At 40.5% G+C, this 27,189-nt stretch overlaps 1 protein-coding gene across 1 annotated transcript in view; it reads right to left on the bottom strand.

Moving 5' to 3' along the window:
• Positions 1-704: 704 nt before the first annotated feature.
• Positions 705-27,189, bottom strand: part of Gcc2 (GRIP and coiled-coil domain containing 2) — a 41,532-nt gene continuing 15,047 nt past the window's right edge. The window contains exons 7-23 of the mRNA XM_057751037.1: positions 26,934-27,006; positions 24,605-24,705; positions 24,427-24,525; positions 22,239-22,358; positions 21,295-21,459; positions 20,910-21,014; positions 20,094-20,256; positions 15,665-15,765; positions 15,502-15,579; positions 14,627-14,764; positions 13,040-13,161; positions 11,111-11,287; positions 9,971-10,188; positions 7,439-7,633; positions 6,345-6,499; positions 4,833-5,034; positions 705-2,200 (exon numbers count right to left, since the gene is read on the bottom strand). Coding sequence (XP_057607020.1) covers positions 2,130-2,200; positions 4,833-5,034; positions 6,345-6,499; positions 7,439-7,633; positions 9,971-10,188; positions 11,111-11,287; positions 13,040-13,161; positions 14,627-14,764; positions 15,502-15,579; positions 15,665-15,765; positions 20,094-20,256; positions 20,910-21,014; positions 21,295-21,459; positions 22,239-22,358; positions 24,427-24,525; positions 24,605-24,705; positions 26,934-27,006 — 2,283 coding nt within the window. The 3' untranslated portion in view covers positions 705-2,129. The remainder of the gene's footprint in view (positions 2,201-4,832; positions 5,035-6,344; positions 6,500-7,438; positions 7,634-9,970; positions 10,189-11,110; positions 11,288-13,039; positions 13,162-14,626; positions 14,765-15,501; positions 15,580-15,664; positions 15,766-20,093; positions 20,257-20,909; positions 21,015-21,294; positions 21,460-22,238; positions 22,359-24,426; positions 24,526-24,604; positions 24,706-26,933; positions 27,007-27,189) is intronic.

The following is a 27,189-nucleotide window of genomic DNA, read 5'->3' as shown; positions in this document are numbered from 1 at the left end:
TATCAAGTATCTACAGTCCTGGTTGTGAGAGCTCGCTGTAGCCTGGTTCTTCAGATAATGCAGATCACCAGGCTATTAGTCACCTCCAGTTCCCAATCTTCTGGATGGAAAAACAGGTTATACATCTTTTTCTCTGAAAAGACAACACTGAATTTCACTGGTGGCAAGGACCCCTGTGCACCCAACAGTGAGACCAAGGAAAGCCTTCCTTAAGGTTCTTTTTCATCAGGTGTTTTGTCACGGAAATGAAAAATGTAGCCAGCCGGGCGGTGGTGGCGCACGCCTTTAATCCCAGCACTCGGGAGGCAGAGGCAGGTGGATCTCTGTGAGTTCGAGACCAGCCTGGTCTACAAGAGCTAGTTCCAGGACAGGTTCCAAAACCACAGAGAAAACCTGTCTCGAAAAACCAAAAAAAAAAAAAAAAAAAAAAAAATTGTAGAGATCCGCCTATCTGGGTTCTCTGAAAAGGCTGGTGGGAGGTGGTCTCAGTAGGCTGGCCTCAAGACCCTGAGATGAAGGCAATTTTTCTGCCAAAGCCTCCTGAGTAGCTCAGTCTGTGTAAGACATTGTCTTAAGTTCCACTAGGTCTAGCCCCGGACAGGCAGCACCAAGAGTTTGCACTCCACCTCACAGCCTGATTCAAAACCCCAAAGAGACAGTGCTTAACAGAAAAAGGATAGTCAGAGAAACAGAATATACAGTTAAATGCATTTAATAGAAATATCAATTATTATAGTTCCTTATTGCTGGTCACAAAAAGCATATATGTCTTTTGTAATCAAAGTAATTTTTACCATGCAAAAGGCATTTTTATTACATTCATATGAACAGATTAGATTTCAAAACAAGTTTATACAGACTTCAAAAGGTGTAGTAGGCCCAAAGAAAAAGTGGAATTTATTTAAATATTACTAAAATTACATCAGATGCCAATGGGCATATTCATATTCACAGTTTATGAAGTTAAAAATACTCAACTTCTAAAGTCAGCTCTGAGATAGATGCATTTAATCAATACATTCACTAGTTAGGTCTGTTCTCACAAGGGGGGGGGCAGACGGACACTGAGAGATAATTGCTTTAAGAGAACAAATTCAACATGTCAGCAGCAAACCAGCTAAACCAGGTTGGAAACCAATGTTCATAGTAACTGACGTACGGAGTCAGGGTTCTAGCTGAGACTGAAAATTGAGAATCAACCATACGCTTAAGAACTCCAGAGAGCACTATGTGGTTATTAACAAATTGCATTATTAAAATATAATCCCCAAATCTGATTTAAGAGCACAATTTTAATCTAGTCAATGGACTATTTTCAGAGACATAAAGGCAAGTAACACATCCCCAGCTAGGCTTATTCACCAAGTGTAAGCCTGAGCCCTCTCGGGGTCATGCTTGGGGAACAAGGCTACCTGAACAATACTGGAAGCACCAGGTTCATGTGTATTTAATGCTGAGTCAGACAGTCACTATTCTGAGAGGCAGGGAATTCTCAAAACAGACTCATGGCTTAGGAGCAATGGCAGCACACTAAGAGCCTAGAGATACATCCGCTGAGGTGGGCTCCATCTATTCAAGGTCAGCATCCTACCTCCAGTACCAGGGTAAGTTTTGAAATAAAAAGTGGGGGGAGGGGAGTTTTAAAGCAACGGACTAAACTGCAATTTAACTTAGCCTCATAATTAAGTAGCATACGTACTTCATAATCCCTCAATAAATATGTCAACCTTCCCAACAAAGCATTTCCTTAATCTTGAGACATTATTTTAAAAGTTTAAACTTTCCAGTTCATATGGTACCAAAATTCAAATCACTTTCAAAATTCACAGTACTACTTAGAAACGAGTGGCTCCTGGGGTTCCAGAGTACAGGAATAAACTGTTTTCTCTGTACACGGGAGATCACGGAGACTGAGGCCACGGTGCTGAGTCACAGGGCTGTGGGCGACTGGTACCATTGCTTCAAGCTGTTGTCCTTTTACTATAAGCTGCGTCTAAATTCATCTGCTATACATATATACAATCATCAGGGGATGTGAACAGATATGGACACTTCCTGATCAAATAATAATAACCATTTTCCTTCAAATGAATTCTGTTGAGTTAATAAAGCATTTTCTTCCCATCAATCTACCGAAGTCCAGACCAGCTATGCAGATAGGATGCCCATCCAGAGGAACGGGAAGCACTTTCTTCTTCACCTTTAAAAAAAGAAATTATTAAATATTATCAATGTGAAATCTAAAATAAAATAAAAATGTTTTATTTACTATCTCTGTCCTATTCTTTTTCTTTTGCTCCTTATAGAATTTATCAACATTATTTTATGTGTATGAGTATTTCTTCTGCATATGCCTGTGCAACACCTTCCTGCTGTGGTACCTGTGGAGGCCAGAAGAGGGCATCAGGTTCCCTGGCATAGTTACAACTGGCTGGGAGCTGCCCTGTTTGAACCCAGGTCGTCTGAAAGAACAGCCAGTGCTCTTAATCATTGAGTCATCTTTCCAGCTCCTTGAACTTCGCTGTTGCTAAGGGCGCCATTTATTCAAAGTGTTTATGCCAAAATACATGCCTGCTGCCAAGCCTATGATCTAAGTTGTATACCAGGAGCCGACATGGTGGAAGGACAGAATCAAAATCCATAAACTGTCCTCGGACTTCCACGTGTGCGCCATGACAAGATGCACAAGGCACAGATCACAGATACACACAACGAACAAACAAATAATTCATTTTTATTTTTTATTTGTCTTTTTTTTTTTTGGTTTTTTGTGACAGGGTTTCTCTGTAGCTTTGGAGCCTGTCCTGAACCTAGCTCTTGTAGACCAGGCTGGCCTCGAACTCACAAAGATCCACCTGCCTCTGCCTCCCTTGTGCTGAGATTAAAGGCGTGTGCCAACACCGCCTGGCTATTTTTTATTTATGTGTGTTGGTGTTTTGCCTGCATGTATGTCTGTATGAGGAGGTTGGGTACCCTAAAACTGGAGTTACAGTTGTGAGCTTTCATGTGGCTGCTGGGAATTGAACCCAGGTCCTCTGGGAGAACAGCCAGTGCTCTTAACTGCTTAGACATCTATCCAACCCTAATAAATGGTATATTCTAATACTGAGTCTCTTTTGTCGTTTGAGGTAGGGCCAGGCTACATAGACATTGTAGTTTGGTATTCACTCTGTAGCCCAAGGAAAACCTGGACTCTTGTAGGTATATAGTATCACGCCTGGTTTCATTTGACTACTGTTAAATGTGGCTACGGTAATCTGCACTATAGTAAGCAGAAATAAGAGTTTTCTAAGTACTGAGAAATTCTTTATTAGGAAGACATGATACACGAAAACAGATTTAAGGAACTACAAATACTCATTATGAAGTAAGTAATCCTGCCAAACGTTAGCCCGGAATCTCATTAGTCCTAGATCCAGATCTCCTGAGACACAGCCCCAGACCACAAGCACCAGCTCACTTAAAATGTAAAATCTTGGGTAAGAGCCAAAAAGTAAATCTTACTAAGTATACCAAGTAACTCAATTCTAAGGGCCATTCTTTTTTTAGTTCATTTATTTTATGTATATGAGTGCTCTATCTGCATATATACCTTTATGCCAGAAGAGGACATCAGACCCCAACTAAAGATAGCTGAGGGTTACCATGTAATTGCTGGGAATTGAAGTCAGGACCTCTGGAAGACCAGTCAGTGCTCTTAATCACTGAGTCATCTCACCAGCCCCCTCAAGGGTCATCCTAAATTTATTAGTTTATTTAGTATGTATAACAGATAGAGGAACATGTTAAAAGAATATTAAGATGAGTTCGAGACCAGCCTGGTCTACAGAGCTAGTTCCAGGACAGGCTCCAAAACCACAGAGAAACCATCTCGAAAAACCAAAAAAAAAAAAAAGAATATTAAGATGAGAACATCAGTCCCAAGTTGGTATCTATATATTCTGGGCTTAGTATGGTGATACCTGTGAGGTACTTATTTTGCCCAGATGCACCTAGATGTAATCTGAAAACTGACTTCCTGTGTATGTGCAGTATTTGAATAAGTGCTATACTCCTATAAACAACAAGTTCAAAATGCTGGACTGCTATGGAACACATGATCAGATTGTTAAGTTACTAATATATGGTATATTAAGTTAGTAACATGACTTAGTATAACTAGAAGGTGATGAAAACAAAGAAACCTTAAACAACTAAACCCCCACAACCCTTTGACTAAACCTAAAAACAGCAACCAAACAAAGCTAGGAGAACGTCAACTAAACGCGGAGTAGAGACACAGCAGCAATAAATAAGAGCTTGAGTTAAAAACTCAGAGGCTGATGACAGCTACAAGGGACTAAATTACCGCATTTTCTCTGTATGCTTGAGAACGAAAACACTCTAGACTAATCCAAAAATAAAACCATGATTCTTAATTTGCAGTTTGAAGTCAGATATATAACAGCATTTGAAAAGAGTCTATGGAAAACACTGTTAGCCTAACTGATGTGAGCATTACACTCCACTGTGGGGCAGTATGAACTCTGCATGCATGTGAAAAGTGTGTTGGTCACATGACCAGTGTCCCTCTACTGTCTGGGAGTGGAAGTAGAGAAAGGGGAGGTGAGTGAGGAGAAAACACGTCACCCCAGCCCCCAAACACACCCAACTCAACAACAGGCTAGAGATGTAATTTCCAGAGATGGAAGGCAGGCCATTTGCCCCAGACATTAAAAAGCTAGCTGACAAAACTCATCCCAGTGAAGGAAATTCAAAGAGAAAGGTTGCCCGCACACATCCATTCTTAAGCAAGACCGGTCATGTACCAGCGAGTGCCCATTGTCACCTACCTTGAGCAACTGTGGCAAGCTTGCCCTTTTCTTCAGGGCTGAGCTGCAGCATTGTGTCTATCACAGGGAGAAGCTGCTCTCGTTCACTCCCGGGCTTCAGGAAAATGAACCGTAGCAACACATTCTTCAAGTACTCCAGGTTAGCTACTGACTTTTCTCGCTCTTGATTTCTTTCCAGTCTTCTTATCTCACTTTTGAGAAGCTAGTGTGAGAGAAATCGGTTACCGCTGCGCTTGGGAACTTCTGGTTGAATCTAGTAAACTGAACACACACTTATCTTCTCCCTGAGCAATCCCTACCTCAGGAAAAGACAGTGGAGCTGAGAGGGGCAAAAGGAGTGAGAACTATTAACCAACTCCAAGAAGAGCGGAAAGAGGCAAACAAATGAGGTGCTTTAGTCTGGCAGCCTCAAATGCCCCCAGGAAGAGCAGGTGCCTCAGAGGCACAGGCGCCAGAGGAATGCTGAAAACTGGAGAGCATTAGGAAGCGCTAAGTGAGCAACCAGGACCATAAGCTGGCCCCGCGAGTCCTCCTCCTTCTCTGGGGACACAGCTGAACGTGAGCAGGGGCAGGCTGGAAGCGGGTGAAGAGGAAGACAGCTGCAGCCTCTGGTGATCTCCTCCTCCCCTTCTTGGAGAGCCAAGCTATCAGGACGTCCAGAGCAAACAGTAATTAACCAAGTACTTTACAAGCTCAGCTCAGGAACACTAACGAGCACCAGGTTAAGTCTCACCATGTAGCTGCAGCTGACTGGAAACTCCGGAATTCGTTATGTAGACCAGGCTGGCCTTGAAATCGGAGCTCTGTCTGCTCTGGCTCCCAAGTGCCAGCATTAAAGGTGTGTGCCCCTAAGTCTGGCCCAGTTTCATTTCCCAAAGGTTCTCTAGTTATTATAAAGATTAAATAATACAATAAATGTAAAATGCAGGACTTGGAGCATTATTCTTAGAGGAAGGAAATATCTAATTTGAGCAGTCTTAGCTGATTATAATGGTCCCGATGCTTGTAATCCCAGCATGTAGGAAGTAGAGGCAGAATGACCAGATATTCAAGGCCACCCTTGACCACATAACAAGTTCAAAAGCAGTCCATAGTTTGTTTCAAGAACTAGAAGGGGAGAGGAAGAGAAACAAGGAGAAAGGGAAAGCAGAGGGGAAAAAAGTGGGAGAAAAGGGAAGGAGGGGGGGAATGGAGGAGAAGAAGGGAGGAAGAAAAGGAATGCCTTGAATTATTGGACTCAAGAATATATACTCAAGGATACTTAAGTATATGAGGAGCAATGACTTGTCAATGTCTGCCCAGTTGCTATACTTATCTTTCTTAGAAGAAGAATGAATTAAAAATGTTTGTTTAACAAATAAAAGCAGTAATTCCTATCATGAGGAATCTAATATAACGAATCTAGATACTATGTTTACACTGAAATATTGACATGTAAAACGGGGCAATATACACCAAGATTAGAAAAGCAACTGCACAGGGCACGCCAGGGTAGCCAGGCTCCACCCGCACCTTAATCTGCTCCATAAGGATGGCGTTGGTGGCCTCTGTCTCCCGAAGCAGACCGTTCAAGTGATCTGCACTCTTTGTGGTGGAACTGAGCTTCTCAGCCAATTCTTCTTTGGTAAATTCGGCATGCCATGAATGGGGTTCTGCAAAATGCTGTTCTAAAAAGTAATTGTCACAATCAGAAATTACCTACTCTAAATAAAAAACTAAGCATATTACTTTGTAACATTTAAGTCCACTCTTTGTTATTCATCTGTATGACATACCTCAGCTCAAAAAGGTTCTATTTGAAATAAGACTGAATTTCTGTAGTATAAATAGCTTGGCTCTATAAGCCCCTCACAGTTTATGCTTTTTATATATATGTGTGTATATATATACAATTTTTTTGTTTGTTTTTTGGTGGTGCTGGGGAGTCTAATCCAAGGCCTCATCTGTCAGGGAGTAGTTGATTCCCAGTGTGAGGTGGTGCCTAGAAGAACTAAGTTGGGTCACAGGAGGCATGCCTTTGAAAGGGACCCTGGAAGCCTGGCTCATTCCCGTCCACTCCTTGGCTGCCGCAGGTACTTCACCACGCTGTTGTGTCTTGCCTATGACAAATGACCAAATGACCCTGGGCTGAAACTGTAAGCTAAGACAAATCTTTCTTCCTATGCTAACTTTCTCAAGGATCTCGTCACAGTAGCTGGATGGTGACTAACACAATGTTGGATATAAACACGGTCCCAGAGCATTCGAAAGATGAGAATCCCCTTGTATTATGAACAGTCCTACTCACTACGGGTAAGAACAAAAAGCACACCAAAGCTATACTGTATCCACTACAGCACATTTAGCAAACTTCACTGTAAGGAATAGCCTGAAACTGAATTTCCTGGAGGGTGAGGCAGCAGTTCATTTACTTTCTAATAACAATACAGGACTTCCCATCATCCACTTCTGACTCAGCCCCATGCATGTGTTCAAGTTTTTAGTTTTTAAAAAGATCCATTTCATACTATAAGCTCTTTTACTGGAACAGCTCAAAAAGCATAAAAATTAGAGCATATTTATCAAACAAGACAGTCAACTTAAACCACTCACACTGAGCCACCTACCAAACTTGGTGTCAGGAGAACTCAGCAGCTGTTCTAAAGATGTAATATGGGTGCCAGGTGAAGACACGGACTCACTGTCAGTTGTCTCCATCCCTTCTCCCTCCTCCCGGGCCACAGTGTGCATGTCCAGAAGTGGGAGGTCGGTGTTTCTTCTTTCTCGAGGGTTTTTCAAAGGTTGGTGGGAAGAAGCGGGGCCTATTAAATATTTTAAAAGAGGATGTGAAATCGAAAAGACCAATAGATTTGACCCTAACAAAGACAGTCAATAAAATTAAAGACAGCAGCTGGGCGGCGGTGACGCACACCTTTAATCCTGGCACTAGGAAGGCAGAGGCAGGTGGGTCTCTGTGAGTTCGAGGCCAGCCTGGTGTACAAGAGCTAGTTCCAGGACAGGCTCCAAAGACTATAGAGACTCTTTCTCGAAAAACAAAACAAACAAACAAACAAACAAAGACAGCCTTGAGCACATCAAAATGTTAAGGAAATTAAACAAACAGCAAGTAAACAAATGGTGTCTAAAGAAAGAATGCTAAATAGTTACAAACAGTCACTTTACATTGAGTTATACGAGTCATCCAACAGAAACAATCCACCCGTCGCTACTTGCTGCCTGTGACAGACAGCTGGACAACACAGATTTTACAGAACGCCCCGCACTTTCTACTGCTGCCGTGTGGTGGCAGTCTCCGTCACTGCCTTGACACGGCCACCTCGGCTGGTGCTTGGTGTTGCCTGTTCACATCTACAGCGTTCAGATGACAGAACCCAGAGGTCGGTGTAGCGAACCAACTGGTTACAGTTCATACAATTCTTGGGCCTTTAATCCTATCATTTGGTTTGCATAGTGAGTCCCAGGCCAGACAGGGTTACATAGTATGATTTTGTCTCAAAAAAGGAATAAAGGATTTCTTGCTTGCATATAATGAACACTCACATAGAACTGAAAAGCTCATATGACACGTCCAAATGCATTACGTGATTGGCTCCTAACTCTATGCAAGGTCTTATAGCTTAATCCAGGATTTTTTTTAAGTTTCAAAGTTCACTTGTTTTCAATATTATGAACTGTCTCCCAGTCCCTTTGAAGCTCGGTTAGCTCTTGTAGACCAGGCTGGTCTCGAACTCACAGAGATCCGCCTGCCTCTGCCTCTCAAGTGCTGGGATTAAAGGCGTGCGCCACCACCGCCCGACCCTTTTAAACTCTTGATGTAAGTTAAATTCTCCTAACGTTAGTTTTTGGCCTTGTTAAGTGACCCACACCTACCAATACTCCAGTGACATTTCCCATGGGAAACAAATCACTGCGAGCACAGGACTAAAAATCACCATCATGACTAATGTTTTCTTGTTTCCTTCTGGAAGCAGAATAGAGGGCACTGGGTGAGGCTGAATGACAGACAATTTCACCTCATTAAAATCTGAAGAAGGCCGGGCGGTGGTGGCGCACGCCTTTAATCCCAGCACTCGGGAGGCAGAGGCAGGCGTATCTCTGTGAGTTCGAGACCAGCCTGGTCTACAAGAGCTAGTTCCAGGACAGGCTCCAAAACCACAGAGAAACCTTGTCTCGAAAAACCAAAAAAAAAAAAAAAAAAAAAAAAAAAATCTGAAGAAGGACCAGGTTGAGATCTCTGTGAGTTTGAGGTCAGCTTGCTCTACAGAGTGAATTTCAGGACAGTCAGAGCTGTTACACAGAGAAACCTTGTCTCAGAGGAAAAAAAAAATCTGAAGGAAGAAGCTGCACTGGTGAAAGACTGGACAACTACAATGCTGCCTGGGGGTTAGTAAGTCCCCTGTTCTGCCCCAAAGCTTCCGATAAAGAACACATGCATGAAAGGGCAAACACTGGATACCAAGTGATAGATGCCAAAGTCAGGACTCTTGCCATAAGACTAATACATAATTATGAAAATCAGTAGTCTAAGAAGCTGCATAGGCTGCTATAAGCATAGTCAAGAAGGGTTCAAATGATTTGGATTTATTTCCAGTAAGCAAATTCATATCTCATTAATTATGAAACTGATACAGGTTGCTATTCAGTAAATTTTTCTTTTACATTATTATTATTATTGGTTTTTCACAACAGGGTTTCTTTTAGCCCTGGCTGTCCTGGAACTGGAACTATGCTGACCAGGCTGGCTTTGAACTCACAGACCTCTGCCTGCCTCTGCCTTCTGAGTGCTGAGATTAAAGGCATGCCCCACTGGCTAAGTTTTACATATTTTTAACTAATTATTATTTATTATTATTTCCTATCTCTGGGTACTCTGCACATGTGTCTATGTACCACTTGCAGGCAGTGTCCTCTGAGGCTGGAAGAGGGCACTGGATTCCCTGGGACTGGAGATGGATGTGAATCACCACGTGAGGGCTGGAGATCAAACCCACATCTTCTGGGAGAACAGTCAGTGCTCTGAACCATTGATCCAACTCTCCAGCCCAATATTTCACTTTCTTATGAATTCCTGAACAATGTCTTAAGTGACATAAACATGCCAGAACACAAAGTCAATCCTTTTACAAACATACACATACTTCTTGTGGATGGCTCACTCTTGAGCTGGAAGAGCTGAGCTTCCACTTTGGAGAGCTGGTGTTGCAGGGTCTCCACTGTCTTTCGGTGCTCATCCTGCAAATGTCGGACTTGGTCACGGAAGCTGTTACGGAGCGCTTCATTCTGGGAAGTTAGTTGACACACCGTCTGGGCATGTTCAGACTTCATCACGGTGTTCTCGGATTGAACTGAACACAACCTAAAGGTAAAGTTTAGTTCATGAGAGCCTTGAACTGCATATGCTGACCCAGCCTCTGTCAGCTGGATTCTCCAAAGGAAGTCCCGGGTCATCTACAGAATGTACAAAGACACGTCTCCTCCATCTCTGGCGGATGGTGGGAGCAGAAGAATCAGAAGTTTAAAGTCACCCTCATCTACAAAATGAGTAGATGCGACTAGTCTGGGCTACAGATAACCTTATTACACATGTAAAGACACACACACATACACACATGTGATGTGGGAGTCCCCTCTGTATGCTATGAATATGTTTTATTACCACTGGTTAATAAAGAAGCTGCTTAGGCCTATAGCAGGACAGAATATAGCCAGAGTCTTCCTATGTAGTTCAAGCTGTGACTTAAACTTGTTTTGTAGGCCAGGTCTTGAACTTGAATGGCGAGATTACAAATGTATGCTACCATGCTTGGCTTTAGAAAAAGGTTATCCTAATTACCAAGTTTACAGTGACTAATAAGATACTGTACATAGTATTCTGCAAGGATTTTGTTTAAAATAGTTACCAGGAATGTAAAGGAGGAAGCATTAGCAGTTACAACCACTTTCTGAGGGCCGGGGATACAGCTCAGTGGCAGGGCACATGTGTGTCTTTAATCTCTAGCATCATTGACACTCACACAAAGGACATTTTAGTACCAGGGGAAGGAAATTTCCTGAGTACAAAGGCTGTAAGAGAGTTGGGATATCAGTTGAATAGATAAATGTTAGCTGTTCTAAAAAAATGCTAAAGATAAAAACAGTCTGAAGGGAAGGCTGGTGGTAGGTAAGGCAAAGTTACCAAGCCTCTGTAAGTCCCTACTCCTCATTGAAATTACAGGGAGGAGCATAAACCAGGCTGTTTGCCTGGTACCAACAGTACCCATTGCTGCTGGCAGTCTTACTTTTCCCGAAGTTCTGCCTCTTTGGTCACGGTCTCCTGCAGCATCCGGTTGTGCCTCTCCAGCAGAGTGTCATGCTCAGACTGCAGTGTCTGGAACTCGGAAACACTGATTTGTAAACTATTTTGGCTATCCTGTAACTTGATTTTCAGTTGGTCAATCAGCATTTCCAGGTGTTCCCTAAAACAGAAATAGTTTAACAATGTTTACGATTGTGGCTTCAAATATATTTATTGTTTTAGGGTCACACTCTGTTACTGTGGATGATGCTAAAGAAAATATAATCACAAGACTTCAAAGACTAGAATTAAAATAATTTTTAAAAGATGTTGTATATACAGATTGTAAATGATCAGGCACTACAAATTTTACAAAAATGTCTCGAGTTTATTCATTTACTTAATTTGTTTTCTGAGTCTTGCTATAGAGCCCCAGCTAGATACTTGCTACAGAGCACAAACTGACTTTCAATTTATGGCAGTCCTCCTGTCTCAGCTTCCTGAGTGTGGGATCACAATGCTTGGGCTTGTCTCAGTCTACAATTTCATATTAAAATGACATAGACTATCACGTGGTGTAAGACTACGCTATGTTAAATGTTATAGAATTATCATTACAATCAATTTCACACAGTTCTTTGGTAGCTGTTATGAGAATGGGACATGAGCTCAAAATACAATGAAAAAAGGAAGGAGTCAGTTTAGAATTAGAATAAAGTCTTGGTGGAAATAATTAAAACCCATAATTTTTTCATAATGTGTACATTATCAGTTCCTTAAAAGATGTATAAAAAATGGACATACTGCCAGGCGGTGATAGCGCATGCTTTTAATCCCAGCACTCGGGAGGTAGAGACAGGTGGATCTCTATGAGTTAGAGACCAGTCTGGTCTACAGAGCAAGTTCCAGAACAGGCTCCAAAGCTACAGAGAAAAACTGTCTTGAAAAACTAGGGGGGAAAAAAGGAAAAAAGAACATATCCTGGGGGAAGTGACATTCTCTAAGGTGACAAGTCTCTCCCACAAAAAAACTCTAATAAAACAATTCATAAAAATAGGTTTAAGAAAAAGGCTTAAAAAATCACTAGAAAGAACTTAAAGTATCACGTTCAAGTAGTCTGAACTCAAGATTCAGGTATGCTCAAATGGCTCTTACAAATCATCTTTACTGCTGGGCGGTGGTGGCACACGCCTTTAATCCCAGCACTCGGGAGGCAGAGGCAGGCGGATCTCTGTGAGTTTGAGACCAGCCTGGTCTACAGAGCAAGTTCCAGGAGCCATTAATCCTGTTCCAGCCCCAAAAGCAGGTATAAAAACTACATATAACCAACCTCCACTACAAAATCAAAACATACATATCAAAAGGGTGTCTTAACTGTCATCTCTTTCAGAGACATGGTCTCACTATGTAGCCCTGGCTGTCCTGGGACTCACTCTGTAGATCAGGCTGGCTTTGAACGCTCAGAGATCTGCCTGCCTCCACCTCATAAGTGCTAGGATTAAAAGGTGTGCACCACCACACCCAGCCCATCTCTTGTTCCTGGTAAATTTAGAACAATTTACAAAGTGGATCTGGAAGCTGATTTGAAACTAGTACTAACGTACTATACAAATCAAATGGAAGCAGTCATAAATCCCATAATGTAAATTTAATTTTAATGCCTAAATTTTTACTAAGTCCAGGTCTTATTGAGACAAAAGTCTATAGCTCAGAGACCACATTCTAGCTTCACTGTTGATTTTAACACCCTTTAGAGTCTGCAACAGCCCTCTTCGTGTGAACTTTCCTAATTATCGAGAAATATGGTGACACCAAGAAATATTCTGTTCACTCGTAATCACACCTAAAATTCCAGTCAAAAGCAATAAAAATGAGTCTTTAAACCAATTTGGGGAACAACCTGTATTTGTATGGGGTAAACCTTAGACTTTACCTTTCTTGTTTAGCTCCCTCAGTTTCAGCCTGAGACACAGACTTATTTTTCTGTTGTTTTAGAACATTGTGAACTCGGACTTTGTAGCTCTCAAACTCAGAGGTGACAGCAGCTTGTTCTGCCTAAAACATTTAAAAGAGAGAGACAACTGTCACTGTGACATAATCCTTCTATGTCCTTTCAGAGTCTAATGAAATGAAGTAAAAAATTCTGATTGTGAAAATGAAGAAAATAGCCTGTATCCACTTTAGCCTTTATTAACTTTGGTAAAACCTGTGTTCTGGGGCTGGGCATGGTCGCTCATCCCTGCAATCTCAGCACTCAGGAGGAGGAGGCAGCAGGACTGCTATGAATTGAGGTCAGCCTAGTCCACACTAGGAGTTTCAGGTCAGTATGGGACATAGAATGAGTCCCTGTCTCATAACACTGACAAACAAAAACCCCAAATTCCAATCTTAATCAAAATAGAAACCTAGTTCTCTTAGCCTGACCCTTTTTAAAACCGCTGACTTCATGTTTCCTCCACAGTAGCTAACTCACGACTCACAAGGTTCATAATCACACTGTTTCTATTATTTCATACATTTTAACCTATATGGTCTCTCATTTTTCTTCCTTCTTTTTTATTTTTCTTCTTTTCTTTTTTATTTTTGGCAACGTTTCTCTGTGTAACACTCCTGGCTGTCCTGGATCTGTAGACCAGGGTGGCCTGGAACTCACAGAAATCAACCTGCTTCTGCCTCCCAAGTGCTGGGAATAAGGCATATGCCAACATCACCCAGCCATGTTCTCTATTTATTGGGGTGGGGGAGCCTAAACTGAATTCTGAGAGAAAGAAAACAGAGTCAAGGAGCCGCCATGGAGCCGCCAGAGGAGAGAGATGCAAGGTGGCAGGTGGAACCTTGCCGGTAGGGCCACAAACCTCATGGTGAAATATAAAAAAATAGAAATGGGTTAATTTAAGAGATAAGAGTGGGCTAGAAATACACACAGGCCAATAGGTCAAGCGTTGTAATTAATACAGTTTCTGTGTGATTATTTCAGTTCTGGGCAGCCAGGAACAAACAAGTGGCCTACTATAAAACATAAGAGCTGGAGGGATGGCTAACAGTTAAAAGTACTAGCTGTGCAAGCCTAAAAACGTGAGTTTGAGTCCTAAAACCCATGTTTAAAAAACAAAAGCCAGATCAGAAGATAGGCATTTATCATCCCTGTGTTCAAATGGGAAATCAGGAGGCAGAGACAGGAGAAGTATATGGGGCCAGCTGGACTGGAGGACAAAGTGCAGTGGCAAAAATAAGAAAGACACTGTCTCAACAAGGTACAGAATTATCTCCTAAAAACTGACCCCCGACCTCCACACATACATAATGGTACATGTGCTCACATTCACACAGACATAATAAGCAAATACACACACACACACACACACACACACACACACTTAAATACTACCCCAATGATGTCAACGTGTCCATGCTGTTGGGTGTAGAGCATCTGCTAAGTGCTTTTAACTGCAGAACGCTGCAAAGGTAATGTGTCCCTGGAGTAAGAGAATCTTGGTGGTTTTGGTTGGGAAGAACACACCTTGGCAGTTCGGCTCTCTTCCTGCAGGGCCGCCACCCTCTGCTGGTACGCGCTCAGTGTGCGCTGATGCTGCTCTGCAGAAGTCTTCAGGTGCTCGTGGATTTTGTGCTTCTCGGATGTTATCTCGGCCAGCTGAATCTGGGGAGAGACAGATTAAACGGCATAACTAGGTGTGGATTGTTTTCATGTATTATAATTATCTCAAAAACAGAGCGTGAATAATGCTTCCTCACTATCAGGTTGATTTATTTTTTTCTTAAACTCGTATCTGCACAATTAGAGACTATATATTTATAATGTCTAATTAAATAGCACCAGACATTATACATAAAAAAAACAGCAAATATTCAACCACCTCAAATATTGCTTCTTGCAACTGTAAATTGTATTTTCAGTCAGATGAAGTTTTCAGCCACATTAATTTTATATGCACTGTTCTAGATAATACAGATGCTCAAATACATGACAGTCATTTAGCTTGAGCTAAGTAGTATTACTAAACTCCACTGTTTCTGCTTCCTCAAAACATTGAGTAGTCTTTCTAAGTATCCCTAAAGGTAATTTCTTACCTGATTTAGAAATTTTTCTTTAAAAAAAGTTGCTGTTATTTTTTATGTGTATAGATGTTTCGCCTGTACATATGTCTATGTACCACATGTGTGCCTGGTACCCACGGAGGCCAGCACAGGTTATCAGAGTTCTTGGAACGGGGGCAGTATGGATGGTTGTGAGCCACCATGTGGGTGCTGGGAATTGAACCCAGATCCCCTGCAAGAGCAGCCAGTGCCTTGAACTTCTGAACCAGCTCTCTGGCTCATCTGTATGGCACTTTATTTCTACACGGAAAAAGCTTTTCAAAAATGTAAAAATCTTACTTTATAGACTTCTACTTGCTGTTGGCTTGCTTCCAGTTCGCCCTTTAAAGACGCTTGAAGTAGTAGGTGATCACTTTCCTACAGAACAAGAATCTGGTTAAATTAAACAATAAGTAATTCAGAACTGTAAGTCATAAAATACGGTACTGAGAAATTAACATACTGCTTGCTTTGCATCTGCCAGCTCCTTTTTGGTTTTCACGAGCAGCTGTTTGATTTTGGTGTTTTTTTCCTCGTAGTGCTGTACTGAAGTCTGCAGGGAAGCTAGCTCGGGAAGTAATGTCAGCAGAAAGAGACAAAACAGATTTTTACTACTGAACATGACACACAAGTGACAATTTTCCTTCATATTAACTTACAAGAACCTCATTTTATCTCTTCCTGTAGGGTGTTTCAAACACATCTCACAATGCATTCCTGTGTCCATCAGCCACCTTAAACACTTCCTAACACACAGCCAGTCTTATTGCACCCTGACACGGTCATCAAAATGCAGCTCACTGCTAGTTTTCCAATATAGTTTAAAACAGAACACGCTTAGGCTCCTTCATGTACACATGGTCTACGGCTGCATTAGCTTGTCACACCGGTGTCCTGAGGATCCACCACATGGACTATGTAGCCTATAAAGCCAAAATAGTTACTACATGGCCCATTATAAAAGAAATGTGTAAAGTGTTGATCTACTGGATTATTTTAAAGCAAATATGTCAATTGGTAAATACTTATATATAGCTTAAATGAAAGCATACTAATATTTAGTGTATATCTGGCAGTAGTAATTTTTAAAAGCACTTCAAAAAATCTGGGTGTAATAGTGCATGCCTATAATCCCAGCACTTGGGAGGCAGAGGCCAGCCTGCGCTACAAATTAAGAGTACGGTCAACCTAATGTATATGAGACTCTGTCTCAAGAAAAAAAATCCAAGACACAATATAAAAAGTGCCTCAAAGGTACCGTGTATTTACAGTTGTACCACACAGAAGGCACATACGTGGGCGTCTGCTTTTGTGATAGTGAGTCAGAGGCAATAACATTTTCGTGGGATGATTGTTAATGAAAAAGTGCTCACTAAGGCACAAATCAAACTATAATAAAGACAAAAGCCAAGAACAAATGACCCACGCCCAAAGGTTATATGAACTTAACACGATTTAGGGAAGTTTCACAGGACAAGAAGCATTTAGCAGTAGGAGGATTCCATGGGAATTCCAGAGTGGGCAGAAAAGGGGAAGTACAGAAAGGAGATGCACGTCTGTGGTAAAGTCACAGGCAGAGAGACATGTACAGGGCTCCATCTGTGGAGAGTAACGAGTAAGCCCCATGCGGCTGCACCCTGCCCCTTTAGAACACCATGCGGCTTCCTTCTCTTTACCCCACCCTTCCACGATCTGCACGGCTATCGCAATTTCCCCAGGTTCTGATCATGTTTCTGTCTTTCTTCTGGTTTCTAGCCTGCTTTCTGACACGTAGGAAGCACCTCAGGGAGTGAGCTTTTATCTGATGTTACTGTGTGACCTTTTATATTGCCTCCTCTTCATTTACATATCTAAAGTCTTCACATGACTTATGGAAATTCTGCGTCTGGTCATGAAGGAGTAACAGGTTCTAGACTTAAACTTTCTGATCATAAACAATTAAGCAACTGACTAACAGCACCTTTCGCACCCAGACATCTGAAGAATGAATAGTGAAGGAGAAGATGGTAAACAAAGGTGAGCAGTGCTTCCTGCCCTGGCTCTGTGCACGGGAGCAACTTGTAGAATATGACACAGAAGTGGGAATCTGAAGCAGCTATTGGTCCTGCTATGTGGAGGCCCAAAAATGTGAGCCTACTTCCACCCTGTCAGAGAGTTTTAGCTTGTTCAAAGCTGTTAATAATTGTGGCTACACATCCTCACCTAAGGTGTGGTTGCTTGGTCTTTTTGTCATTAAGATGGTCCATATAGGTATATCCACTCCACCCTGACCAATAGTCAGGATGTTCAAGCATACTTCTGCTCCTTCTTTTGAAATAGAAGGTGTGAGCTGGGCGGTGGTGGCGCATGCCTTTAATCCCAGCACTTGGGAGGCAGAGGCAGGCGGATCTCTGTGAGTTCGTGACCAGCCTGGTCTACAAGAGCTAGTTCCAGGACAGGCTCCAAAACTCTGTCTCGAAAAACCAAAAAAAAAAAAAAAAAAGAAATAGAAGGTGTGACCTTGGGAGTAGCTGCCTTCAGGATACTTGGTCTAGGGTGGGTTCACTGCCTAAAGAACAGAATGCTAAGGACTTGATGTCTCAAAGTAACTGTTCTAGTTGTCCTTTGTATCATGTTAAAGCAGTCTTTTGTCTTCTTCCCCCTGTTGTATTGGGGGTATAAAAGTGTACGAAAAATTAAATGCAGGCAAGTTTCAATATTCACTGGAATTCCCTCCTGGTACTATCCTTTGCTTTCTGTTTTATTATTTTCACTTGCGTCTTCATTCTCTTTACTATTATATTTTCTAATTCCATGCCCTACCCTGGTAAACGGTATCTTTGTCAAGGGAAAGAACAGATGTCACACAAGGCTGTGACTACCCTCTAGCTACCAGGCAGCGTGAAGAAACCCTTGTGAATGTACAGGGATTCGGGAGGAGAACATGACACACAATTAGGAGAAGAGAAATGCACAGAAACAAACCCATATTTTATAGAAATGATTAGCAGGCAAAGACAAAGGGTATTAAACATATTTAAAATTTAAAGGGAAATAGTAACATAACAGAATTTTTTTTTTTTTTTTTTGGTTTTTCGAGACAGGGTTTCTCTGTAGCTTTGGTGCCCAACCCGGAACTAGCTCTTGTAGACCAGGCTGGCCTCGAACTCCCAGAGATCTGCCTGCCTCTGCCTCCCAAGTGCTGGGATTAAAGGCGTGAGCCACCACCGCCCGGCCATAACAGAAAATTTAAACAAATGAACCAAACAGAACTTCTAGAGATAAAGATGGCATTGGATATGTAATGTGAAATGGGATTAGATACATAGTATCTAATCATATGGATCAGTGACTATGAAGACACAGTGATAGAAACTTACAGAAATTCCATTCCAGAAACTCAAAATGTAAACTAAAAATCTAAATTACCAAAATCAAAGTACAGCAAATTAGTAAAAGGGATACAGTGATCAAAAAAATAATTTTTAAAAAAGAAGAAAAAGAAGAGAACAAGACAAGAACCACTACAAAGTCCAGACTTCGTAGGCAATCATTCTAAAAATGGCTCAAACATTTCAACAGCAGAGACTTAGTTTGGAGGAAAAAGTAAGGCCCAATTATAATGCTATTTAAAAGGTCATGGGAGTTGGAGCGATGCTCAGGGTTACACTACTGTCCTTTCAGAGGGCTGGAGTTGGTTTCACAGCTGCCTGTAACTCCAGTCTCCAGGGGATCTGACTCCTCTGGCCACTGTGGGCACCGACACTCTCAGGCTTACATCCATACAGAGCAGGCAGACAGACAGACAGATACACACACACACGCACACACACACACAATTAAAAATCAATCATCTATGTAAAATACAGAAGAACACATAAGGGATTTGGGTTAGTCTCTGGGTTCAATCACCACCAGGGATTATGATAGAGAGCATACCACAAGAGCTAAATGTAAAGTCATTTTGGTTAAAAGTCAAATGTAAATTACAACCAAAAGAAGGCTAGAATAGTGTAAGTATTAGGAAATACGGGGGTTAGAGAAGGACGGTCACAGCAAGAGTGATCAAATCATTAGAAACATGTAACAATTCTAAGTGTGAATGCAGCCAACACTGGAGTTTCTAATTAAATGAAACAAAAAAGTGACAGAACTGAGAAGAGAAAAAGAGGTCACAATTATGGTTTGATTTAAACATAGCTCTCTCACTACGTAGTAGAAGAGAGAAAAATCATTATGACTTGAAAATGACCTGAATCTCTCCACCAACTGACAAGACCTAATTGATGTCCAACAACTAGTACACAGTAACACTTTTGTCAAGCACACAAAGGAAAGTCACTGAGAGACATCACACAGCAGGCCAAACCCAAAACCCAACACTGGAAAGGGATTAAAAACCACAAAGTACTGTAACTGCAAGGGACTTAAATTGGAACACGATAATATTTGAGAAGAAGCCCTCATAGTTGAAAGTAAACAACACATTTCTACGTGACTGAGGGGCCAAAGGAGCAGTCACTATGCTAACTATTAATCTCTTTTCTTTTTTTTTCGCGACAGGGTTTTTCTGTGGCTTTGGAGCCTGTCCTGGAACTAGCTCTTGTAGACTAGGCTGGTCTCGAACTCACAGAGATCCGCCTGCCTCTGCCTCCAGAGTGCTGGGATTAAAGGCGTGCGCCACCGCTGCCCAGATGACTGTTAACCTCTTAATGGTAAATGGCTTGACCTGCCTATGGTCTTTAATAATTTGAACACTGTTAGTCACATTTGCTGGGTTTGTATGAATGGCTGGGTCTGGTAGTGCAAACCTTTGATCCCAATACTCAGGAGGCAGGCAGATTTTTGTGACTTAGTTCTAGGACAGCCAGGACTACACAGAGACTCTATAAAAAAAAAATTGTTTTACTCACTCATTTCTTCTTGTAGGGTTTCTTGTTTCTGTTTTTGAATTTTTATTTCTTGCTCCAAATCTTCTATCTTACTGTCTTTATTTGTTAACTTCTGATTTAATTCTTTCGTCAAACGTTCATAATCTGCTATTTCCATGTTCATCAATGTGGTTTGTTGGGCATCCTGCACATTATAAAAGACTTATATATTAGTACGACAGTTAACCTGTGGAACTGCTAAAATCATAACATAAGAATAAGTAGGTTTTATTTCTGTAGTACAGACACAAGGTAAGAAATAAGGAAATAAGAAGCTCCACAGTTTGTAGCTCTAATTTTATCAAGTATTGTCTAGAAGTTCAAAAGTCAACTTTTGGAACTCTATTTTTTTTTTTTTTGGATTAACTTTAATTAACCATAATTAGTAGTAATTCTAGTCTTATGGGGTTCTCATTTATGATATTAATATTTTAGGTAACATAATACCTTTTACAGAATACTCTTTGAAAAAGTAGTGAGAAATTAATCCAAAGTAAATTTTAAGCTTTGAAATTAATTAAATCTTCATGTTTTACACTGCAATCACTCATGAGCCTAGATTCTTCCGAACAGGCAACTGTTTCAATTTACTGAGGCTAAGAGTTTATAAAGGATTATTTTAGTATTATAACCAATACTTAAAATATTTTCCCCATGTATGGAACTGCAACAGTATGAGCCATGTAGTTCTATAAGCATCTCTCTGTTTCTGAGGTGCTGGGAGTCAAACCCAGGGCTTCAGGCATGCTAGGCAGGCACTCTGCCACTGAGTTCTCTCTCTGGATACTATTTTTGTACCTTTTTAACCAGCTCCAGTTCTTGCATGGTTTTCTGAAGCTGCTTCTTTTCTTTTTCAATTTGGAGCTGGAGTTCTTCAAGCTCCTTTACAGCACTGGCATGTTCCTAAAATTAAATAATCCACAAAAGAACCAACATTTGTTAGGAGGTATAAAGTACACACCATACACAAACACACAAGATGTTTTGTAATGTCTCAAAACTTTAAAACCTGTATGCCCAGAAAAAACATAGCTTAGGACAGATTCTATAACATAGAGTTGGCGTACATTAAGGAATTAACTAGGGTATATGCATAAATGTACTCAGCAAGACTCTTCATTCAAGCAATATGTGATTAAAATGCCACTGTATACATAGGAACAAATCTCAGGGCTATTCTTACCTTTATTTTCTGTTCTTTCTGAAGTTTTTCAGCTTCCAGTTCTTTATCTACTATTCCTTTGGCTTTCTGGACTTCCAAAATCTGTACTTCTAATAACTTAGCATTAGACTGCAGAGTCTCAATACGAGCCAGGAGATCCTCGTTGTCTGAATTTAGCTTTTCACACTAGAATACCAATGATTCATTACTGTGAGCACACAACTTACATAGATGAAATGCTTAATGAGAACATTAGCACGGTATGAAAAGTGATTTCACAATCGACCCCACAGAATTATTCTTAAATCAAGAATTAAGATTAGCCGGGCGGTGGTGGCGCACGCCTTTAATCCCAGCACTCGGGAGGCAGAGGCAGGTGGATCTCTGTGAGTTCGAGACCAGCCTGGTCTACAAGAGCTAGTTCCAGAACAGGCTCCAAAACCACAGAGAAACCCTGTCTCGAAAAACCAAAAAAAAAAAAGAAAAAAAAGAATTAAGATTAAAAAACAATACTGTTGATATTGACCTGGCAAACCTTGCAAGCCAGAAAGCTTCTAAGCCTTCCATAGTGTGAACAGAGTGAAAAGCTAAAAACAAAACAAACAACAATGAAAAACCCAAACCCAGATCCTGGTGGGCTGAGGCCAGCTGGAGTCTTCCCGCTCATGCACACAGTGCCGCGCTCCTAAGATCAACACCGACAAGAGCCCCCCAGTCAATAGTGAAGAAAGGCCGCTCATGCACACAGTGCCGTGCTCCTAAGATCAACACAGACAAGAGCCCACCAGTCGATAGTGAGAAAGGCCGAGCCAGACAGGGCGTGCTAGCTGTTTAAATTTCAAATTCTTCTCCAAACACAGAAAAATGCAGGAGAAAGAATTTTTCTTCTGACTATAGTTTAACTTTCTACGCAAGAGAAAAATGAAATTAAAATGCATTTGCTATAATTTGCTTGTCGAAATTACCTGACAAGTTGAATTTCTTAATTGTTTGGTAAGGTCTTCTATGTGATGTTCAAAATTATTAGCGCGTTCTTTTTCCACATCCAGCTGTTCTGACTGCTTATCATACTCTATCAAAAGATTCTTCAATAAAGACAAGGTTTAGCTTTAAGTTACGAAGCATTCACTAGGTGAGAACACAAATCTAGACATCTTGATGCCTTTAGGGCACATTTGAGATTCTTAAAATATTGACTATAAAATATGAAAGTAAAACTAGCACTTGGCAATATGATAAAAGATTAGCACCCTTAATATACAGTCTTATAACTTCATTAAAAACACGTTTAAAATTTAAATATGAGCTTATTCATCTATCATGGGTCAGTTACATCAGGATTTTGCTTTTTCCCCCCCGAGAAAGGGTTTCTCAGCATAGCCAGGATTTTGCTTTTTTATACTTTACAGTTCCAAAATCTACTATTTTTTTCCAGAACTAAACTAGGTCTAAGTTTAATCTTTCAATTTTTTTAACTTGCAAATTCAAAAATTGCTCTTAAGTTCAGAAAAAGTACTTGGTACCAGAAGTCACTAAAGGGTTGAGGATTTTATTTTAGATATTAGAAAATGTTTCATACATACAGATTTTATTTTGGTGTGAGAATGTAATAAAGACTGGATGGATTATATTTTTATCAAATATCTAATTCTTTCTTCATTTATTTCTGTTTGCAACTCTGTGTGATATATTATTACTCAGTTGGCAAATGAATAGAATGGGAACAATTGGCAAAATTCCCATTCTGTTACATTACTGGTCTCCTAGCACTGTGAGGCTGTGGCTTTGAGTCTCTGTGCTTCAGCCTGCTTACCCAGAAGCTGGTGATGACAAGATACTTCTACTGGTTCTTCTGAGAAATACACGTGTGAGACAGGCAAGTGTGTGGAAGACAGTCTGTAACATGTGTTGGAATCTCTACACCTTTGGTTAATCCGTCCGAGTCTGACATTAGAATTCTACTGTTTATCTTTTCCCTAGTCACTGTTCTATACAGCAACTATATCCTGTCCTTAGTCTACCTGTTACTGCTACCAGAATTTAAGACTAAGAGGACAAGAATTTAGGAAACTCTGTTGGTCTACCTGGTTGACATCAACTGTCCAGAATTGGGAATTTAGCCCTTCTACAAAATTTTGTTAAATAAGTATATGAAGAAATGCAATATTTACTTTGCATTTAGTGATTTTATTAGATTTGAAACATCTAATTTAAAAGAGTCTCATGTTTTTAAACAAGTATATTACCTCCAAGTAATTATGTGCCTACTTACTTTTCTGATAGATCTATCTAGAGTTTTAGATATATTCACTTAGCCATGAAAATATTAAATCACGATAGCCATCTTTTTCTTACATTTAATTCAAGGAAATCCCCAAATAGACTTTACTTTTTTTTTAAAAAAAAAATATTTATTTATTTATTATGTATACAATATTCTGTCTGTGTGTACGTCTGCAGGCCAGAAGAGGGCACCAGACCTCATTACAGATGGTTGTGAGCCACCATGTGGTTGCTGGGAATTGAACTCAGGACCTTTGGAAGAGCAGGCAATGCTCTTAACCACTGAGCTATCTCTCCAGCCCCTAGACTTTACTTTTAAAAAGCAATAATTTAAAGGCTAACTTTGCCAGGTGTGGTGGCACATGCTTTTCGTTCCAGCCCTTGGGAGGCAGGTGGATTTCTGTGAGTTTTAGGCCAGCCAGGGCTACATGGAAATGAAACTTATGTGCCGGCAATGTGGAAACATGCATGGGCAAACTGTATATGCTGGTTCTGTTGAACTCGTCCATATTGGGTTTCATGGTCTAAGTTGATGAGGATGACTGACGAGGTCTCTTCCTCAAGAGGGCACCAGATCTCATTACAGATGCTTGTGAGCCACCATGTGGTTGCTGGGAATTGAACTCAGGACCTTTGGAAGAGCAGGTAGCGAGCCTGCTCTCGAGCCCAGGGACTACATAGTGAAGCCCTATCTAAAAGTAACAAAAACCAGATACAATCAAAGACTAACCCTTTATGTATAATATACAAAAACAAATACAGGGATATTTCTATCTTACTAACAAAAAACAATATATTTTATGTACAAGTTTTACAATTCTAGTATGCCTATTACTTATGAATAAAGCCTGTTATTACAGTGAATTTTACCTTATAGTTTTCTGCTCCTTGGATGAACTCCTTCATAGAAGCAGACAGGCGGTCCTTTTCTGACCGGACAGATTCAAGTTCTTCCTTTAGTGTCTGGGCCTGTTGTGAACACAGTGAGTGTTTTTTGTGCATAGGACAACACAGGATTCTGAAATCTTGGGCCTGTATGCTGGCTTACCTCTTTCCTGTTAGAATCCAGTTCTTTCTTTGCTTTCACAGCAACTAGTTTTATCTTACTTATTTTCTCATCCTTGTCTTTGGATTCTTTTTCCAGACTTTCTAAAACAGAAAACGAAAGAACTGTGTATGAAGTTAAAATGAAAACCAGTGAAATTATTTAGCTTTAACTCCAGAAACGATTTTATTTTTGGACACAGAATTTGCAGCTTGAACTTAACATCATGTAGCTAGAACTTTTCTTATTTTTGTAAAGAGAAACCTTAATTATTCATTAGCCATGTGAGGTAAATTATGTCAAACTTTAAATATCTGTTAATGGTTCATTTTTAAAAAGTCATTTTTTTAAGTACCTAGGAATTGGAGTTCTTACTACTCTTAACGCTGAGTACGAGAAGATTGTAGATGGTTTGTAAATCAGGACAAGTAGGAAAGATATAAGGCACAGAGAAGTAACCATGCACAGCCCTCCTCTAGGCCAAGTCTGTAAACCTCTCCCCCTTCACCCTATTTGACTACCTCTTCCAGGTAAACTCGAGTGTAGGACATTACTTTTGTTATCTTTTCTTAACTGAAGAGTTCTGCTCACACCCATTAGTCTGGGTGCACCCTTGTACAGTGAGCTATATAGTAAAGGTCACTGTCACACTTTCTCAAGAGGGCATCAGATCTCATTGCAGATGGCTGTGAGCTGCCATGTGGTTGCTGGGAATTGAACTCAGGACCTCTGGAAGAGCAGGCAATGCTCTTAACCACTGAGCCATCTCTCCAGCCCCGCTGTTACACTTTCATGTTTCATATACTGTCACACGTTTCTGCTCCTGTTCAAGCATCAGAAGAGCAATTCCTTCTTTCTAGTGGATTTATTTTTCCCAACAGTTTATAATTGTAACAAGAATATATCTTCAATTTGCTCTTCTTACAAAGCAAAACCCTTCAAAGAGTTGCCTGTATATAATCTCAAGTTTCTCGTCCCTATTTTTTTCTAGAAGCCCATTACAAGCAAGTCTTGGACTGGCACATTGTGCGCTAACTCAATGGATACCTGTCAGGACTCATGACATCACCAGCATCTGCCTGGCTGAAGGTTTTGCCATATGTGTCACTTGCACATAACTTAATTTGCATTTTTGTTCAATGATTCCCTACCTACTAGCTGCTCCTTCTCAATCTCCTTGGTTGTTTATCTTGTTTTCTTTTTTGGTTTTTCGAGACAGGGTTTCTGTGTGTAACAGCTCTGGTTGTCTTGGAACTCACTCTGTAGACCAGGCTGGCCTCGAACTCATAGAGATCCGCCTGCCTCTGTCTCCTGAGTGATGGATTAAAGGTGTACGCAGATACCACCCTGCTCCTTGTCTTTTTTCTATATTGCCTTGGGGAGCTCAACCTTTGCCCTTTTATGCCCGTAATTTGACTATGCATTTTCTACCTTTAGTAATTATCCCAAGTCCAGATTTATGTAGCATTCTATGTGATAACTCACTTGAAATGGTATTTAAATTTAGTCTAAAATTGAGCATCCTACTTCACTTTAACCATCTTTGACAGAAAACAAGGAATCATTCTGAACTCTTTTCCATTCTCCTTTCTCCAACCTAATTGGGCACTGAAACTTCATGGATACATCATACAACACTTGTTAAGTCTATTTCTTCAGCTTTTAACAGGAACAGAGCTAGTCCACGAAGTTACTAATAGGGACAAATGGATACACAGGAAGGCTCAACTCGTCTGTACACTGCACTAGTGAGTTTACAAAAGATTAACCATCTCCTTGGGAACTTTCTGGTGCTCCCTGATGTCATAAAATATCAACAGGTAAGCACTTGTCTTCCTTTTGCTACAATACTTTTTCTTCTTGCATCATACCCCTCATTCCTCAAGACCCAATGGAAGTGATTTTTCTTAAAACAGGCAGCTTCCTACGATATCAGCATTGCCTCCTGTTCATACCTAACAGCAAAGTTAACTTCTTGTTAATGAGTTCTTTGGTACTGTCTGGACCTCGCTTGCCTTGCTATTGCCATTATACAGAACAGCTGGGAATTCAAAATGTCTAAGCGGGTAAAAGAAAACCCAAAAATAATTCACAGAATTGATTATGAACAGAGTTAAAACAGCATTTTTTTTTTCTTTTATTAAATGACAGAAAGTGACATTTGAAAGAAAAGGCAAACAGATGGTAGAGGACAAGTGGTGAATGAAAAAAAGGTAGCTTATTACTGTATATTTAATAACACATTAACTGAAACTATATTTCTCAATCTATCTTGCCACTAGTAAGATATTTGTTTAATTAATGGCGACAACATATATAAAACCATAGTTACCTATTTTTTCTTCCAGCTCTTTTACCAATGAGAGTTGATCATTTTTTACAGAAGGCGATTTCTCTAAGGAATCCTGGATTTTATAGGGAAAAAACAAAAAACAAAAAACCCCTAAACCAGAATTCATTTAATTCCCCACAATAAAATTGTCATCATTTTAATCACAAGAAAATCTGTACTAAAAGAAACCATATAAATACCGATTTGGCTATTTTTGTTTTCTATTGATAGGGAAGGTAATACTAACTTTATTGTG

Source organism: Chionomys nivalis, chromosome 19 (assembly GCF_950005125.1).
Source record: "Chionomys nivalis chromosome 19, mChiNiv1.1, whole genome shotgun sequence".
NCBI classification, from domain to species: domain Eukaryota; kingdom Metazoa; phylum Chordata; class Mammalia; order Rodentia; family Cricetidae; genus Chionomys; species Chionomys nivalis.
Note: the sequence above shows the minus strand (reverse complement) of the source record. Positions and strands in the feature narration are given on the sequence as shown.